Source organism: Oncorhynchus mykiss, chromosome 13 (assembly GCF_013265735.2).
Source record: "Oncorhynchus mykiss isolate Arlee chromosome 13, USDA_OmykA_1.1, whole genome shotgun sequence".
NCBI classification, from domain to species: Eukaryota; Metazoa; Chordata; class Actinopteri; order Salmoniformes; family Salmonidae; genus Oncorhynchus; species Oncorhynchus mykiss.
In genome coordinates this window covers 33,116,252-33,133,038 of record NC_048577.1, presented here as the reverse complement: position 1 = coordinate 33,133,038, position 16,787 = coordinate 33,116,252, and the positions used below count along the sequence as shown (strand labels likewise).

At 47.3% G+C, this 16,787-nt stretch overlaps 1 protein-coding gene across 1 annotated transcript in view; it reads right to left on the bottom strand.

The window, feature by feature from the left end:
• The window catches only part of LOC110486146 (retinoic acid receptor alpha), a 229,140-nt gene that overhangs the window by 97,457 nt on the left and 114,896 nt on the right, over positions 1–16,787 (bottom strand). The window contains exon 3 of the mRNA XM_036940799.1: positions 9,089–9,943. Within this exon, the coding sequence (XP_036796694.1) occupies positions 9,089–9,275 (187 nt within the window). The 5' untranslated portion in view covers positions 9,276–9,943. The remainder of the gene's footprint in view (positions 1–9,088; positions 9,944–16,787) is intronic.

Genomic DNA, 16,787 nt, shown 5'->3' with positions numbered 1-16,787 from the left:
GAGAGAAGAGGGAGGGGAGGAGAGGAAGACACGGAGGTAGACACGGCAAGGTCAAAAGGTGTCAGAGTCCTATTTAACCCACACTAAACTGCATTCAGCACATACGCATTGCATAATGTAAAGTGTTGGCGAATGCAGCTGGGGAGTGGTTAGGATACGCGACACAAAGTTGGGTCATTGTTCGGGTGGGACACTTGGAGAGTCAGCTGTGTTCTGTATGTCCGTCTAGTTGTGTCACTGCTTTGTCTACACCTTTACTTTTCATGCGTTTTGATGCACTCACTGTAGCACTTTGAGATGGTTTAAATACATTACTATTGTTACTATTATTATATTTTTGGCAGTAGACATCATTGAAACATGGCAAAAACATGCCAAACAAGAAAAAAAAGGCACTCCTGCATTTGCGTCGTGGTCATCCGTCCTCTTTCATGTTTACATTTATAACGTGCCATATCACGTGGCAGGTCAGCCTGTCAACAACAAGCTTGTCTGTGTTAGTAACCAGGCTTTGTGTTGTTTTTGTGTGTGACGAAAGAGAGAGACACCCAAATGAACCGACCCAAAGAAAGTCAACGGTACCTTTGACTCTTTGCCGCAGGCATGTGTGTGGTGGCAGTGGAGGAAGGAGAGGAGAGGAGACGGTGTGTGTGATGGCAGTGGAGGAAGGAGAGGAGACGGTGTGTGTGGTGGCAGTGGAGGAAGGAGAGGAGAGGAGACGGTGTGTGTGGTGGCAGTGGAGGAAGGAGAGGAGGGACGGCGAGAGGAGACGGTGTGTGTGGTGGCAGTGGAGGAAGGAGAGGAGGGGCGGCGAAAGGAGACGGTGTGTGTGGTGGCAGTGGAGGAAGGAGAGGAGGGGCGGCGAGAGGAGACGATGTGTGTGGTGGCAGTGGAGGAAGGAGAGGAGGGACGGCGAGAGGAGACGGTGTGTGTGGTGGCAGTGGAGGAAGGAGAGGAGGGACGGCGAGAGGAGACGGTGTGTGTGGTGGCAGTGGAGGAAGGAGAGGAGGGACGGCGAGAGGAGACGGTGTGTGTAGTGGCAGTGGAGGAAGGAGAGGAGGGACGGCGAGAGGACACGGTGTGTGTGGTGGCAGTGGAGGAAGGAGAGGAGGGACGGCGAGAGGACACGGTGTGTGTGGTGGCAGTGGAGGAAGGAGAGGAGGGACGGCGAGAGGAGACGGTGTGTGTGGTGGCAGTGGAGGAAGGAGAGGAGGGACGGCGAGAGGACACGGTGTGTGTGGTGGCAGTGGAGGAAGGAGAGGAGGGACGGCGAGAGGAGACGGTGTGTGTGGTGGCAGTGGAGGAAGGAGAGGAGGGACGGCGAGAGGACACGGTGTGTGTGGTGGCAGTGGAGGAAGGAGAGGAGGGACGGCAAGAGGAGACGGTGTTTGAGGGGAGAGGAAGCTGGTGGATGTGGGGGGTGTGTGGGTGTGGTTATAGTACTCAACATGGGACAGTTTGTGGCTTAATAATGTGGCGGTCTATTTTTAACTCTGTTATTTCTGGAGGGGGATGATGGGGGGGGGAGGAAGGGTGACGAAATCGAAATGGAGCCATTCCGGATTATAGGGACAAGTCCCTCCTTTGAAAACTGGAGGGAGAGCTGATCAGCATAAATTGAGAGCTGCGTACAGAAAGGCGCATCGCCGCAACGCCTGCCAGTCTGAATCGGGATAAAAGCTCCGTCTGGGGTGGTATACAGTCGCTGATGGGGGAGGGGTGCAGTGTCATCCATGTGGACCGTGGTGACGGTGGAGATGATGAAATAGGGCTGATGACCCCCCCCCACAACACATGCACCCACCCGGCCTTAGCCAACTGCCCCTGGGTCCCGTTTTACCACGGTGGTGGAAGATCCCTCCGGGAGGCAGAGCTGGCTGACTTCACGCCTGCTGTCGCGTGTGGTCGGCTGTACCGGCAGTGGCGTCACACCACCATCGGAGACTGCATGACTAAGTGAAAAGTCTAATGGCTGCGATCAAAGTCTCTCCGCAACAGATCTAGGATTTGTTCAAACAAACTTTCTGGGAAACACCTAAAAGTAACACCTGTAGTTCCAAAAGCATATTGACATTGACAGTAAAAGACTAGAAGGCGGATCACACGTTGGGCAGCAGCACCACGGGCTCAAAAACAAAGCCTGTTTAACCTCACAGGGCTGTCTGGAGGCATCAGGCAGTGTTTGTTGTTGCTCTAGCAGCTTCCTATCTGACACACACACACACACAGCTCATATCTCTTGACATCACTCAGAGAACACAGAACCACCGTAGTAACCACAGGGCGTTTGGCGCCACCACAGCTGCGTGGCGTCCGCTACACCTGGCCCCCGGCTGAGCCTTACACTGGGATCACAGAGAACTACAGAGTAGAACGAAAGAAGTGAGGAAAAAGAAGTCGTAGGAAAGAGGTGATGAAAGAAAGAGAGAGAGAGAGAGAGAGAGAGAGAGAGAGAGAGAGAGAGAGAGAGAGAGAGAGAAAGAGAGTGTATGAGCCATGTGGAAGAGGGTAGGAGTGATGAGAGAGAGAGAGAGAGAGAGAACGAGAAGATGAGCTGTGTCGAAAGAGGGAGGACCCTGGGGCTAGCTGATCCAGCTCTGCTACTGCTTACTGCTCCAACTAATCCCAGCCTGAGCACATCAGCTAGGTCTTATCAGTAATTAGCACGCTAACCATTCCCCAGTCCCACTGGGGTCTGGACCTGGAGAACACAGCCTCCACAGCCAGCCAGCCCTTCCCTTGCATTCAATTAGCCCACTTTAAAGTGTGTGCCATAACCCGCAGGGCTGGCAATGGCGGGAGGGGGGGGGAGGAGGAGAAAAGGATGAAGAGGAGGCAGCGGGAGTTGAGAAACAGGAGGGAAACAGTCTGACATTTCCGAGGCTGAGGGTGTTATACAGACTGCAGAGGGTGTGAGGTTTTTTTTTTTTTTTTTGGGGGGGGGGGGGGAGGTGTGGAGGTGTGGGTTTTTGTCATGGAGTGTTTTGCGGGGTCGCGTTAACACTCCTTGCCCTGTCGAGGCGAATCGGGGATGATCCCCATGGTTACGAGGGGGAGACAACAGGAGAGCAAGAGGGGGGGTTAGAATAGATAGTATGGGGTGGTGTGACAGGAGGAAGAGGATGAGGAGGAGGAGGAGTGGCTAGGGTTTGAGGTGCAAGTCCACAATTTCACATATTCTTTAGTAATATGTTTTAGGTGTGGTTTATGCAGAGGGTGTGATATCTGAGATATTTCCATACCTATGGAAAATACAATTAGCACGTGGAACCAACTTTCTATGGACAGGCTTTGACTGACAGGGTCTTTTCAACAACATGTTAAGAAGAGGCAAAAAGGGGAAGAACATTCTTTCCAAGATGGCGTAGCAGTGCAGACGTTGTTTGTCGTTCTCCCGTGTAATTTTTTTTCCCCCCGTCTTTTTCTGTATATTTATAAATCTTTTTCCATTTTTAAATTATATAATACCTTCCGGCAACCCGCCTCACCCAATGTGATACCATCTCCCGGCCTGGACCATCTCCCGGCCTGCTCAGTGGACCCTATGATCACTCGGCTACACAGCTGATGCCTCCCAGACTCTTCACTAACACGACTAGAATCCACTACACCACCGGATTCTTGTCGTAAGCTCTGGACCTTTGCATCAGGTCATCGCTGCTAGCTAGCTGCTACCGAGTGGCTATAGTGGCTAACGCCCTTGTCCCGAAGCTAGCACCAGTTAGCCGCGAGCCAGGTGCATCTGCCAACGAGCAAACTAAATTTCTCCAGCTACAATAACTCTTTTGCCAACTGGCCTGGACCCTTAATCGACACAGAGCCCCGCTGTTCCATCACGACTGGTCTGCCGACATTATTCCATCCGTTGTGCCCTCTACCGGCCTTTGCCGGACGTCGGAGCAGACGCTTCTACTAGCCCCGGGCTGCAAATTATTATAATATTTTTAACGCCGTGTCTCCCGCTTGCTAGCAAAGTAATGACTACCTAACGGCTTCCCTGTTCCGTCGATTGCTGTTCACTGGACCCTATGATCACGTGGCTACATAGCTGATGCCTGCTGGACTGTTCACTAATCATAGTACTACATTTTGTTTGTTTATCTGTCGGCCCCAGCCTCGAACTCAGGCCCTGTGTGTAATTAACTGACCCTCTCTGCCCATTCATCCCCATTTTTACCTGTTGTTGTTGTTGTCTTAGCTGATTAGCTGTTGTTATGTCTTACCTGTTGTTGTCTTAGCTAGCTCTCCCAATCCACATCTGTGATTGCTTTATGCCTCGCTTTATGTCTCTCTCTAATGTCAATATGTCTTGTATACTGTTGTTTAGGGTAGTTATCATTGTTTTAGTTCACGGCGGAGCCCCTAGTCCCACTCAACATGCCTCAGATACCTCTTTTGTCCCACCTCCCACACATGCGGTGACCTCACCCAGCATAACTAGTGTGTCCAGAGATGGAACCTCTCTTATCACTCAATGCCTAGGTTTACCTCCACTGTACCCACACCCTACCATACCCGTCTGTACATTATACCCTGAATCTATCCTACCACACCCAGAAACCTGCTCCTTTTATTCTCTGTCCCTAACGCACTAGACGACCAGTTTTGATAGCCTTTAGCTCTCCTTCCAGACTCATATTAAACATCTCCAATCCAAAATTAAATCTAGAATCGGCTTCCTATTTTGCTAGAAAGCCTCCTTCACTCACGCTGCCAAACATACCATCGAAAAGCTGACGATCCTACCGATCCTCGACTTCAGCGATGTCATTTACAAAATAGCCTCCAACACTCTACTCAGTAAACTGGATGCAGTCTATCACAGTGCCATCCGTTTTGTCACCAAAGCCCCATATACCACCCACCACTGCAACCTGCATGCTCTTGTTGGCTGGCCCTCGCTACATATTTGTCGCCAAACCCACTGGCTCCAGGTCATCTATAAGTCTCTGCTAAGTAAAGCCCCGCCTTATCTCAGCTCACTGGTCACCATTGCAACACCCACCCGTAGCACACGCTCCAGCAGGTATATCTCACTGGTCATCCCCAAAGCCACCACCTCTTTTGGCCGCCTTTCCTTCCAGAATTGCAAAAATCTCTGAAGTTAGCGATATATTATTCCCTCGCTAACTTTAAGCATCAGCTATCTGAGCAGCTAAACGATCACTGCAGCTGTACATAGCCCATCTGTAAATATCCCATCCAATCTACCTACATCATCCTCATATTGTTTTTATTTACTTTTTTGCACACCAGTATTTCTACTTGCACGTCATCATCTGCACAACTATCACTCCAGTGTTAATTTGCTAAATTGTAATTACTTGCTACTTGGCCTATTTATTGCCTTACCTCCTTAACCATTTGCACACACTGTATATAGACTTTTTCTATTGTGTTATTGACTGTACGTTTGTTTATTCCATGTGTACCTCTTTGTTGTTGTTTGTGTCGCACTGCTTTGCTTTATCTTGGCCAGGTCGCAGTTGTAAATGAGAACTTGTTCGGAACTAGCCTACCCGGATAAATAAAGGTAACAAGTATATACAGTGCCTTGCGAAAGTATTCGGCCCCCTTGAACTTTGCGACCTTTTGCCACATTTCAGGCTTCAAACATAAAGATATAAAACTGTATTTTTTTGTGAAGAAACAACAACAAGTGGGACACAATCATGAAGTGGAATGACATTTATTGGATATTTCAAACTTTTTTAACAAATCAAAACCTGAAAAATTATTCAGCCCCTTTATTTAGCCCCTTTACTTTCAGTGCAGCAAACTCTCTCCAGAAGTTCAGTGAGGATCTCTGAATGATCCAATGTTGACCTAAATGACTAATGATGATAAATACAATCCACCTGTGTGTAATCAAGTCTCCGTATAAATGCACCTGCACTGTGATAGTCTCAGAGGTCCGTTAAAAGCGCAGAGAGCATCATGAAGAACAAGGAACACACCAGGCAGGTCCGAGATACTGTTGTGAAGAAGTTTAAAGCCGGATTTGGATACAAAAAGATTTCCCAAGCTTTAAACATCCCAAGGAGCACTGTGCAAGAGATAATATTGAAATGGAAGGAGTATCAGACCACTGCAAATCTACCAAGACCTGGCCGTCCCTCTAAACTTTCAGCTCATACAAGGAGAAGACTGATCAGAGATGCAGCCAAGAGGCCCATGATCACTCTGGATGAACTGCAGAGTTCTACAGCTGAGGTGGGAGACTCTGTCCATAGGACAACAATCAGTCGTATATTGCACAAATCTGGCCTTTATGGAAGAGTGGCAAGAAGAAAGCCATTTCTTAAAGATATCCATAAAAAGTGTCGTTTAAAGTTTGCCACAAGCCACCTGGGAGACACAACAAACATGTGGAAGAAGGTGCTCTGGTCAGATGAAACCAAAATTGAACTTTTTGGCAACAATGCAAAACGTTATGTTTGGCGTAAAAGCAACACAGCTGATCACACTGAACACACCATCCCCACTGTCAAACATGGTGGTGGCAGCATCATGGTTTGGGCCTGCTTTTCTTCAGCAGGGACAGGGAAGATGGTTAAAATTGATGGGAAGATGGATGGAGCCAAATACAGGACCATTCTGGAAGAAAACCTGATGGAGTCTGCAAAAGACCTGAGACTGGGACGGAGATTTGTCTTCCAACAAGACAATGATCCAAAATATAAAGCAAAATCTACAATGGAATGGTTCAAAAATAAACATATCCAGGTGTTAGAATGGCCAAGTCAAAGTCCAGACCTGAATCCAATCGAGAATCTGTGGAAAGAACTGAAAACTGCTGTTCACAAATGCTCTCCATCCAACCTCACTGAGCTCGAGCTGTTTTGCAAGGAGGAATGGGAAAAAATGTCAGTCTCTCGATGTGCAAAACTGATAGAGACATACCCCAAGTGACTTACAGCTGTAATCGCAGCAAAAGGTGGCGCTACAAAGTATTAACTTAAGGGGGCTGAATAATTTTGCACGCCCAATTTTTCAGTTTTTGATTTGTTAAAAAAGTTTGAAATATCCAATAAATGTCGTTCCACTTCATGAGTGTGTCCCACTTGTTGTTGATTCTTCACAAAAAAATACAGTTTTATATCTTTATGTTTGAAGCCTGAAATGTGGCAAAAGGTCGCAAAGTTCAAGGGGGCCGAATACTTTCGCAAGGCACTGTATATATATATTTTTAAACTTACTCCATCTTCTCACTCAATCACACAGCTTTGCCTCATGCTACCTCTTCAAATGATAATGCACGTCTCTATGTAGGACATGCCACTGCTGCTTCTCACCCCCTCTCCCCCTCAGTGCTTCCTCAAACACAGCATGTGGGCTGTGTATATCGCAGCCCCCCCCCCTATCCCCCGCCAGCTCCTCTCATCTCCGGAGAGTCCCCGTCCCGCATGACAGCTCACCCAGGCCATCTCCTAGCGTGGCGGGGGGCTGTGTAATAATTAGCCCCTGGTAGCGAGGGAGGGCTGTTCGTCAGCTAACACTATACAGGAGCTATGGATTAGTCTCTCAGCACCAAGAGAGGAGCACGCTCATCAGCCAGCCAGACAGGCAGGAAGAAGAACACACTCTATCTCTGCACACACACACACACACAGGAAAGCAGGGACCCCCTCTGCTCTGAGAGGCTGTTGTACTCTAGGCTCTGCTGTCTCTGTCTGTCTGTCTGTCTGTCTGTCTGCCTGCCTGCCTGCCTGCCTGCCTGCCTGCCTGCCTGCCTGCCTGTCTGCCTGCCTGTCTGCCTGTCTGCCTGTCTGCCTGTCTGCCTGTCTGCCTGTCTGCGGCAGCCTGCCAACTGAGCTCCTGCCTGGATCTGGGGAATGGAAGCCACAAGGGGTGGGACATGGTGGGTGGAGGGACAGAGACAGTAGCTGCTTTCCCCATACAGACATGGGAAGAGAGGGAGGAGAGGAAGAGGAAAGGAGAGGGGGCCAGGATGCCACCCAGCAAGGCATGAGTGGATGTAAGCTTGGCTGTGATTGGGCAGTTTATTGGTAGAATGGGTACTGTGGCAGTGATGGAACTACACTATACTTGCTAAATGAATATTAACGTTAACGTTGATATACGAGACCTTTATCAATTAATGTTTGTAGAATGGATGGGTGGTCCCATATCACATCCAACTACCTGTCAATATTCCCCTACCCCCTATTCCCCTACTCCCCTAACCGAAAGGTTGCTAGATCGAATCCCCGAGCTGACGAGGTAAAAATCTGTCATTCTTCCCCTGAACAACCCCCTAGGCCATCATTGAAAATCAGAATTTGTTCTTAACTGACTTGCCTAGTTAAATAAATTTGAAATAAAAAATAAAACCATTTAAAAAAAACTACCATCACAACTGCTTCAAGAGTCCTGCTACAGTCAGAACAACACCTTATTTTCACTCTTCACAAAATCAGACAGACACACACTTCCTCCATTAACATGTAGACACAGAGAGAGCGCCCACCCGCCAGTTCAAGCGAGGACACACACCTCCTGAGGCATTGTGCCCAGGAACATTCTGTTGGTTATTCGAGCTGCCTCATTGAGATCAGACCAATCCGCTCGCTCAGTTCGACACATCGCCGCATGACATCTGGCCGGGATCCAGATTGCCAGGAGCAACTAGTCAAGGCTATGTTCCACACCAACCAAACCCTCTAATATGGTCAGTTCTATGTAATTGGTGTAATAGACCTTTTACACATCAGTTCTATATCGGTTCTCAGTTCTATATAGACTCCACTCCACTTTGATCTGAAGTCATACATTATCACAGCCATATATACGCCATATATACGTAACACAGAAGACGCTGGAAAGTTAAAGTTAACTGGAAAGTTAAAGCAGCCAAGTTAAAACTTGTGTGGCTCATTTTTTACTTCCTGCGTCCCCCCCCCCGAATTGATCCAACTTTGTCAAACTTCAAAAGCTGATTTTTGGTACAAATATAAGATGGATCAAGTCAGTCATTGGGCCAAAAGGCATCAACCAACCAACCAAATGTCAATCAGCAGTACCTGACAACCTTTCTAATCACTCACTAATGTCAACCTACACCAACAGAATGTGATTGGGTACTTACTGGCTGGCGACGGGGTGCTGTATCCGTTGACGGGCAGTCCGGAGAGGGTGGGAGGGGACAGCCCCCCCAGCATGTGGGGGAAGAAGTAGGAGTAGTGAGGCATGGGGAATCCCCCCACAGAGACAGTGGGGCCCCCCGCACTCCCTGGCCCCCCCGGGGGGTGGCAGGGGTTACCCTTGCCCGCCATGTTCTGCTCGGCAGACCTTGAGCCGAGTCCAAAGAGTCTCCTGTAGGTATCCGTGGCGATGTTGGTCTACATCCCCCCCGACCTCAACCGCCGGTGACGACGTAATCCAATGAATTGAGAAGAGGTGGGTGACGGTGGAGGTGACGGTGGACAACCACGGGGATTTGGGTAGGTGTGTGAAATGGAGCTGCTCGGTTACGCTGATGTTCCAGGTGGACACTTCAGAGAAACTTATAGGCTATACTCTTCCAAAAGGCTGGTCCTCTGCCTTGTTGTGAAGAGCGTCCCACTGAGATAGATAGAGGTAGACTAGGCCACTAAGCTTTATACCATGAATGAAACACCCAATTACATAAATACTAAGGGAGGTCGTTAGGCAGAATCATCTGGCACCAATGGACTCCAGACCCCTTGTCCAGGATTGGATAGACTTCTCAGGCCTTGGGAGGATTGGATGATAACAGCTTCTCTCTCTCTCTCTCTCTCTCTCCAGTGACTCAGCAGAGCTCATACAACAACACGACGGAGTGGAGGAGGAGGATCGTTATGACGACGTCTGGTTTTAGTTCTCACCGTAGCCCGGTTTGCCCCAGGTCAGCCCCTAATCGCCGTGGTGGACTCACTTTCAGTCTCGGCAACGCACCTGTAGCGGACTGGCAACCTTCCTCCTTCAGAAACAGAGACAGACAGACGGAGAGAGAGACAGACAGAGAGAGACAGACAGACAGACAGACAGCGAGAAACAGAGGCAAGGGTTAGATAGAGATTCACTCACTGGCGCATATTCAGAGACAGAGAGACGGGGGTGCAAATGCATATTCAGTGGGGTGGCATTGATTTTTGCCAGGGCTCATCTCTACGTAGACAGCGTGGGAAAAACAGAGCCCGGGTCCTCTCTAGTTATCTTGTTAACACTAATGTTTTCAACTAGGAGTACGCCCCCCCCCCCCCCGCCCCCCCCCCCCCCCCCCCCCCCCCCCCCCCCCCCCCCCCGTTTTGGGGTGAATCATCATCAGAGATGCTGAGGCTCATTAACGGAGTCCGTCTGAACCTCTCTCTCTGCTCCTCAATAAACAGGAGACGAGCTTACGCAACCTTCCAAGAGAGGGAGGGAGGGAGGGAAGAGTAACCTAGTTCTGCCTTTCAATGCTGATGTTGTACAACATGCCTTATATAAACCCAAAACCCCTTGCTTTGCTACACACCGTAGCAACTAGCTATAATGTCTGTAAGACCATCCACTACTTTGCACTGTAATTGTAGTTCACAACTGACAGCTTTGCTTCCATCTCTTTCACCCATCTGACATTGACATGCCAAAGGAGTGAACCGTTTACTGTTCTTTGGAGTCGGGACCGGAACTGTCTGAACGTTGAAAACATCATTTGAGTGCCTTTTTCTCCCTCCCGGTCTGTCATGTCTGTAGCCGTCTGAGAGGCATTTCTTCTGCCCTGGCCCCAGCGAGGAGGGCGTTGGGTGCACGAGGGCCCGTTTTTACAGGGTCAGGGGACTTTTCTAGATCTCCCGCAAAGTGCTGCTCCCTCCAACGTCAGGCCTCACCTTGTGAAGCCCTCCCCCGACAGGGGTGTGTGTGCGCGTGCGTGTTTGCGTGCGTATGTGTGATCTCCTGCATAGTGCTCCACCGCCGCTAGCCCCCCTCCCCGTTGTGAAGTCGGCCCACACACACACACACACACACACACACACACACACAGGTCGGCTAGGCCCCCGTCGTAAAACAGCCAAACACCACTGGGCTTTCAGACATGTTTGTGTTAGAAGGGCGAGAGGAGAGGAGGGGGAGAGATGAAGAGGCCTTTTAGAGAGACTCGGTGAAGGTCTAGGATAAGAACAAGACTGCTGTGATCAGTGCCCCAGAGCATTATTATCATCAAACCTCTAAAACATGATGAAGTACCCTTACAGGAAGAGAACAGAAAAACAGAACAAGGCGTAGTGGATTCAGACCACGCATTACTTTCAAGCAGCTCCTGTATTTGGTACATATGGCTGTCGTGCTGAAATTATTCAAATACATCCATTCACCCCTCCATCCGTATACCAACCCACCCATCCGTCCGCTCTTGAGAAGGAGTAACATGCATAAAGGCATGGCTACATCCGTCGTGCCGCTCACAGATCCCACCTGGGAATATGAGCTTCAGCGGGCTCTACCCTGAGCTTTAGCACAATGCACTGGGTAGGACACGTTCAAATGATACAGAGGGAGAGGGAGAGTGATGGCGAGAAAGGGGGAAAGAGAGACAGGGAGCGGGGGGGGGGGCTAGATCAAAGCGAGAGGAAGCGGATGAAGATGCCTCGTCGGCGCTCGCCGCTTTCCATCTCGCTCATACATTATGAAAAACGCCCTACTAAGTAGGTTACACCCCACAGGTCCCCTTTACATAGCCATACACTCGTTCATTGAATCATGGGGCTTGTGTCTATACCAGTGCATCAGTGTGTGCGTGTGTGTGTATCGATGTATCTGTATCAGTGTGTGAGAGAAGAGAGAGACAAAACAGAGACAGCTATATTGAGAGAGAGAGAGAGAGAGAGAGAGAGAGAGAGAAAGAAAGGAGAAAGAGAGAAAAGAGAGCTATACTGAGAGAGAGAGAGAGAGAGAGAGAGAAAGAGACAGCTATACTGAGAGAGAGAGAGAGAGAGAGAGAGAGAGAGAGAGAGAGAAAGAAAGAAAGAAAGGAGAAAGAGAGAAAAGAGACAGCTATACAGAGAGAGAGAGAGAGAAAAAGAGACAGCTATACTGAGAGAGAGAGAGAGAGAGAGAAAGGAGAGCGAGAGAAAGAGACAGCTATACTGAGAGAGAGAGAGAGAGAGAAAGGAGAGAGAGAAAAAGAGACAGCTAGAGAAAGAAAGGAGAGAGAAAAGAGACAGCTATACTGAGAGAGAGAGAAAGGAGAAAGAGAGAAAAGAGACAGCTATACTGAGAGAGAGAGAGAGAGAGAGAGAGAAAGAAAGGAGAAAGAGAGAAAAGAGAGCTATACTGAGAGAGGAAAAGAAGGCGTGCCCACACAAGAGGCATAAGCCAGTCCATCCATAAAGAAGTGGGAGTTCATAAATATATCCATCTCTATACATGTACAGTATGTGCGGCAGGGTAGCCTAGTGGTTAGAGCGTTGGACTAGTAACCGGAAGGTTGCAAGTTCAAACCCCCGAGCTGACAAGTTACAAATCTGTTGTTCTGCCCCTGAACAGGCAGTTAACCCACTAGGCCGTCAATGAAAATAAGAATTTGTTCTTAACTGACTTGCCTGGTTAAATAAAGGTTAAAAAAAAAATGTAACCAACACTGTCTGCTTCAGAATACGGGCACCTGATAGGAGGAGAAGAGCGTGTGTCTGTACATCCTCGACAAACTACTTGATCTTTCCATATTACATTTTTTCAAATCCTTTGATCAGATCAGTTACTTCACAGCCAATCACAGAGGAGAGGCAACATAGAACGGTGGGGGGGGAGGGGGGGGGGGGGGGCTGTTGTGCGGAATAAAATGGAAAATAGAGTGTAAGGACAAGAAGCTCCATAAAGAGAGACTTTGTCGACGAATTGGTGGAGATTGAAGGATATTCCTGATAATACGTAGAATTATCGGGAAACAAACGGAAAATTAAACACTGGATGTACACATGTCACATATGTATCGAACTCATTCATTCTCTCATATAAGCATGAATGTACATGTTGGACAACACACCAGGGACATGCATCTACAGTTGAAGTCGGAAGTTTACGTCCACTTAGCTTGGAGTCATTAAAACTAGTTTTTCAACCACTCCACACATTTCTTGTTAACAAACTATAGTTTTGGCAAGTCGGTTAGGACATCTACTTTGTGCATGTGTACCAGTACAACTTTAGACCGTCCCCTCACCCATACCCAGGCGCGAACCAGGGACCCTCTGCACACATCAACGACTGACACCCACGAAGCATCGTTACCCATCGCTCCACAAAAGCCACGGCCCTTGCAGAGCAAGGGGAACTACTACTTCAAGGTCTCAGAGCAAGTGACGTCACCGATTGAAACGCTATTTAGCGCGCACCACCTCTAACTAAGCTAGCTGTTTCACATCCATTACACATGACACAAGTCATTTTTCCAACAATTGTTTACAGACAGATTATTTCACTTATAATTCACTGTAGCACAATTCCAGTTGGTCAAAAGTTTACATACACTAAGTTGACTGTGCCTTTAAACAGCTTGGAAAATTCCAGAAAATGATGTCATGGCTTTAGAAGCTTCTGATAGGCTAATTGACATCATTTGAGTCAATTCGAGGTGTATCTGTGGATGTATTTCAAGGCCTACCTTCAAACTCAGTGCCTCTTTGCTTGACATCATGGGAAAATCAAAAGAACTCAACCAAGAGCTCAGAAAAAGAATTGTAGACCTCCACAAGTCTGGTTCATCCTTGGAGCAATTTCCAAACGCCTGAAGGTACCATGTTTATCTGTATGCAAGTGTAAAGACCATGGGACCTCGCAGCCGTCATACCGCTCCTAGAGATGAAGGTACTTTTGTGCGAAAAGTGCAAATCAATCCCAGAACAACAGCAAAGGACCTTGTTAAGATGCTGGAGGAAACAGGTACAAGTATCTATATCCACAGTAAAACGAGTCCTATATCGACTTAACCTGAAAGGCCGCTCAGCAAGGAAGAAGCCACTGCTCCAAAACCGCCATAAACAAGTCAGACTACGGTTTGTAACTGCACATGGGGACAAAGATTGTACTTTTTGGAGAAACGTCCTCTGGTCTGATTAAACAAAAATAGAACTGTTTGGCCATAATGACCATCGTTATGTTTGGAGGAAAAAGGGAGGCTTGCAAAAAGCTTGGTCGCAAATGGGTCTTCCAAATGGACATGACCCCAAGCATACTTCCAAAGTTGTGGCAAAATGGCTTAAGGACGACGAAGTCAAGGTATTGGAGTGGCCATCACAAAGCCCTGACCTCAATCCTATAGAAAATGTGTGGGCATAACTGAAAAAGCGTGTGCGAGCAAGGAGGACTACAAACCTGACTCAGTTACACCGGCTCTGTCAGGAGGAATTGGCCACAATTCACCCAACTTATTGTGGGAAGCTTGTGGAAGGCCACCCGAAACGTTTAACCCAAGTTAAACAATTTCAAGGCAATGCTACCAAATACTAATTGAGTGTATGTAAACTTCTGACCCACTGGGAATGTGATGAAATAAATAAAAGCTGAAATAAAATCAATAATTCTCTCTACTATTATTCTGACATCTCACATTCTTAAAATAAAAAGTGGTGATCTTAACTGACCTAAGACAGGGAATTGTTATTGGGATTACATGTCAGGAATTGTGAAAATCTGAGTTTAAATGTATTTGGCTAAAGTGTATGTAAACTTCTGACTTCAACTGTATGTGTTAACCCAGACACATGCATGCATACACACTTGATAAACATACACACTTGATAAAGATGAGCAAATATGTATCAAATAATTCAAATACTGAGCTATTTTGTGTGCTCAATAAAATTAGGAAATTTGATTATCTTGTACTAATAATTACTCAAAGACATAGATTTTGCTTAACAAGTAATACATTTTTCCTCAGAAAGTTAGAGGTCAAAATTAGTGACACCCATGTTTTCAGTATCTCACCTTGCAAGGATAACGGCACTGAGCTTTTTTTGAAAATGTTTTATGAATTGGAAAACACATTGGGATGAACCTTAGCACGAGCTCCAGCAGGTATATTTCACTGGTCACCCCCAAAGCCAATTCCTCCTTTGGCCGCCTTTCCTTCCAGTTCTCTGCTGCCAATGACTGGAAAGAATTGCAAAAATCACTGAAGCTGGAGATTCATATCTCCCTCACTAACTTTAAGCATCAGCTGTCAGAGCAGCTTACAGATCATTGTACCTGTACATAGCCCACCCGTAAATAGCCCATCCAACTACCTCATCCCCATATTGTTATTATTCTTTGCTCCTTTGCACCCCAGTATCTCTACTTGCACATTCATCTTCTGCACATCTATCACTCCAGTGTTTAATTGCTAAATTGTAATTACTTCGCCACTACGGCCTATTTATTGCCTTTACCTCCCTTATCCTAACCTCCCTTGCACACACTGTATATAGACTTTTCTATTGTGTTATTGACATTTGTTCATCCCATGTGTAACTCTGTGTTGTTGTTGTTTGTGTCACACTGCTTTGCTTTATCTTGGCCAGGTCGCAGTTGTAAATGAGAACTTGTTCTCAACTGGCCTACCTGGTTAAATAAAGGTGAAATAAATGTAAAAAATGAAATGAAATCCTTTGTCTGGGCTTGTGGACTGCCCTCCTATCCTTTTCCTCAATTCAATCCACAGGTTTTCAATGGGTATCAAGTCCGGAGAACGAGATGCCATTGCAAAACGTTGATCTTGTGGCCATTCAACAATTTCTTTGTGGATTTTGATGTGTGTTTGGGGTGAATCGTCTTGCTGGAAGATCCACTGGCTGCCAAGTGTCAACCTCCTGTCAGAGACAAACAGGTATTTGGCTAAAATACTGGTACTGGGGAAAGTTCTTAATGCTGTTGACCTTAATAAAAGGCCCCAGGACCAGTGGAAGGAAAATAATCCCATAATATCAAAGACCCACCACCATATTTTACAGTAGGTATGGGGTTCTTTTCTGCTCAGGCATTCTCGTTTCGTAACCAAAGAGCTCTATTTTCATGTTATCTAACCAAAACACCGGTTCCAATCCAACTGCCAATGTTGTTTACATTTACATTTGTAGGATGACATGAAAATAGAGCTCTTTGGCCATCTCGGTCTCCGGACTTAAAATCCTTTGAAAAGCCTGTGCTTTGAATCCAAGTCCATACCGTAAGTGCAGACAAAGGATTTGAAAGGATTCTGTTTGGATGAACTCGTAAAAAACAGAGAAAAAGGCTCGGTGCCATGATCCTCGCAAGGTGAGGTATTGAAAGGTGTTGAAAACAAGGGGTGTCAATCAGTTTGACCCTGATCTTTCAGGGAAAAAAAGTAGTATTTGCTTTTTGAGCATACAACATAGCTCAGTATTTGAACGATGTGTTTTATACAGTCATTTCTGCGCATCTTTATCAAGGGTGTCAATCATTTCAGACCCCACTGAGATTGACACAGGAACAAGACTCCTGCGGGTCTAGTACGCCTAAAAGAGTTTACTTAATACAAATAAATGATCCCCTCCCCCGTCCGTCAGCGCTCTCTCGCACCTTGCTCCAGTTGTAGCCAGTCACTACTTTACCTCAGATGCACGCAGAGATATACACATTTGCACATGTCCATAAATGCATCCGACGCTGGGTCTCTAGAAGGGCTGCCTTCATTGCCAAAATGTGGTAATGTGGTTGTTATCAGCGGTGTGCATGATGCAGGCGACTGTCTCGTGAGCGCTGAGCAGCAGGCAAGGAGCAGTTGCTATGGCTACTCACGCGCAGAGTGGGGACATACAGGTGAGAAGTTAACTCAAGCG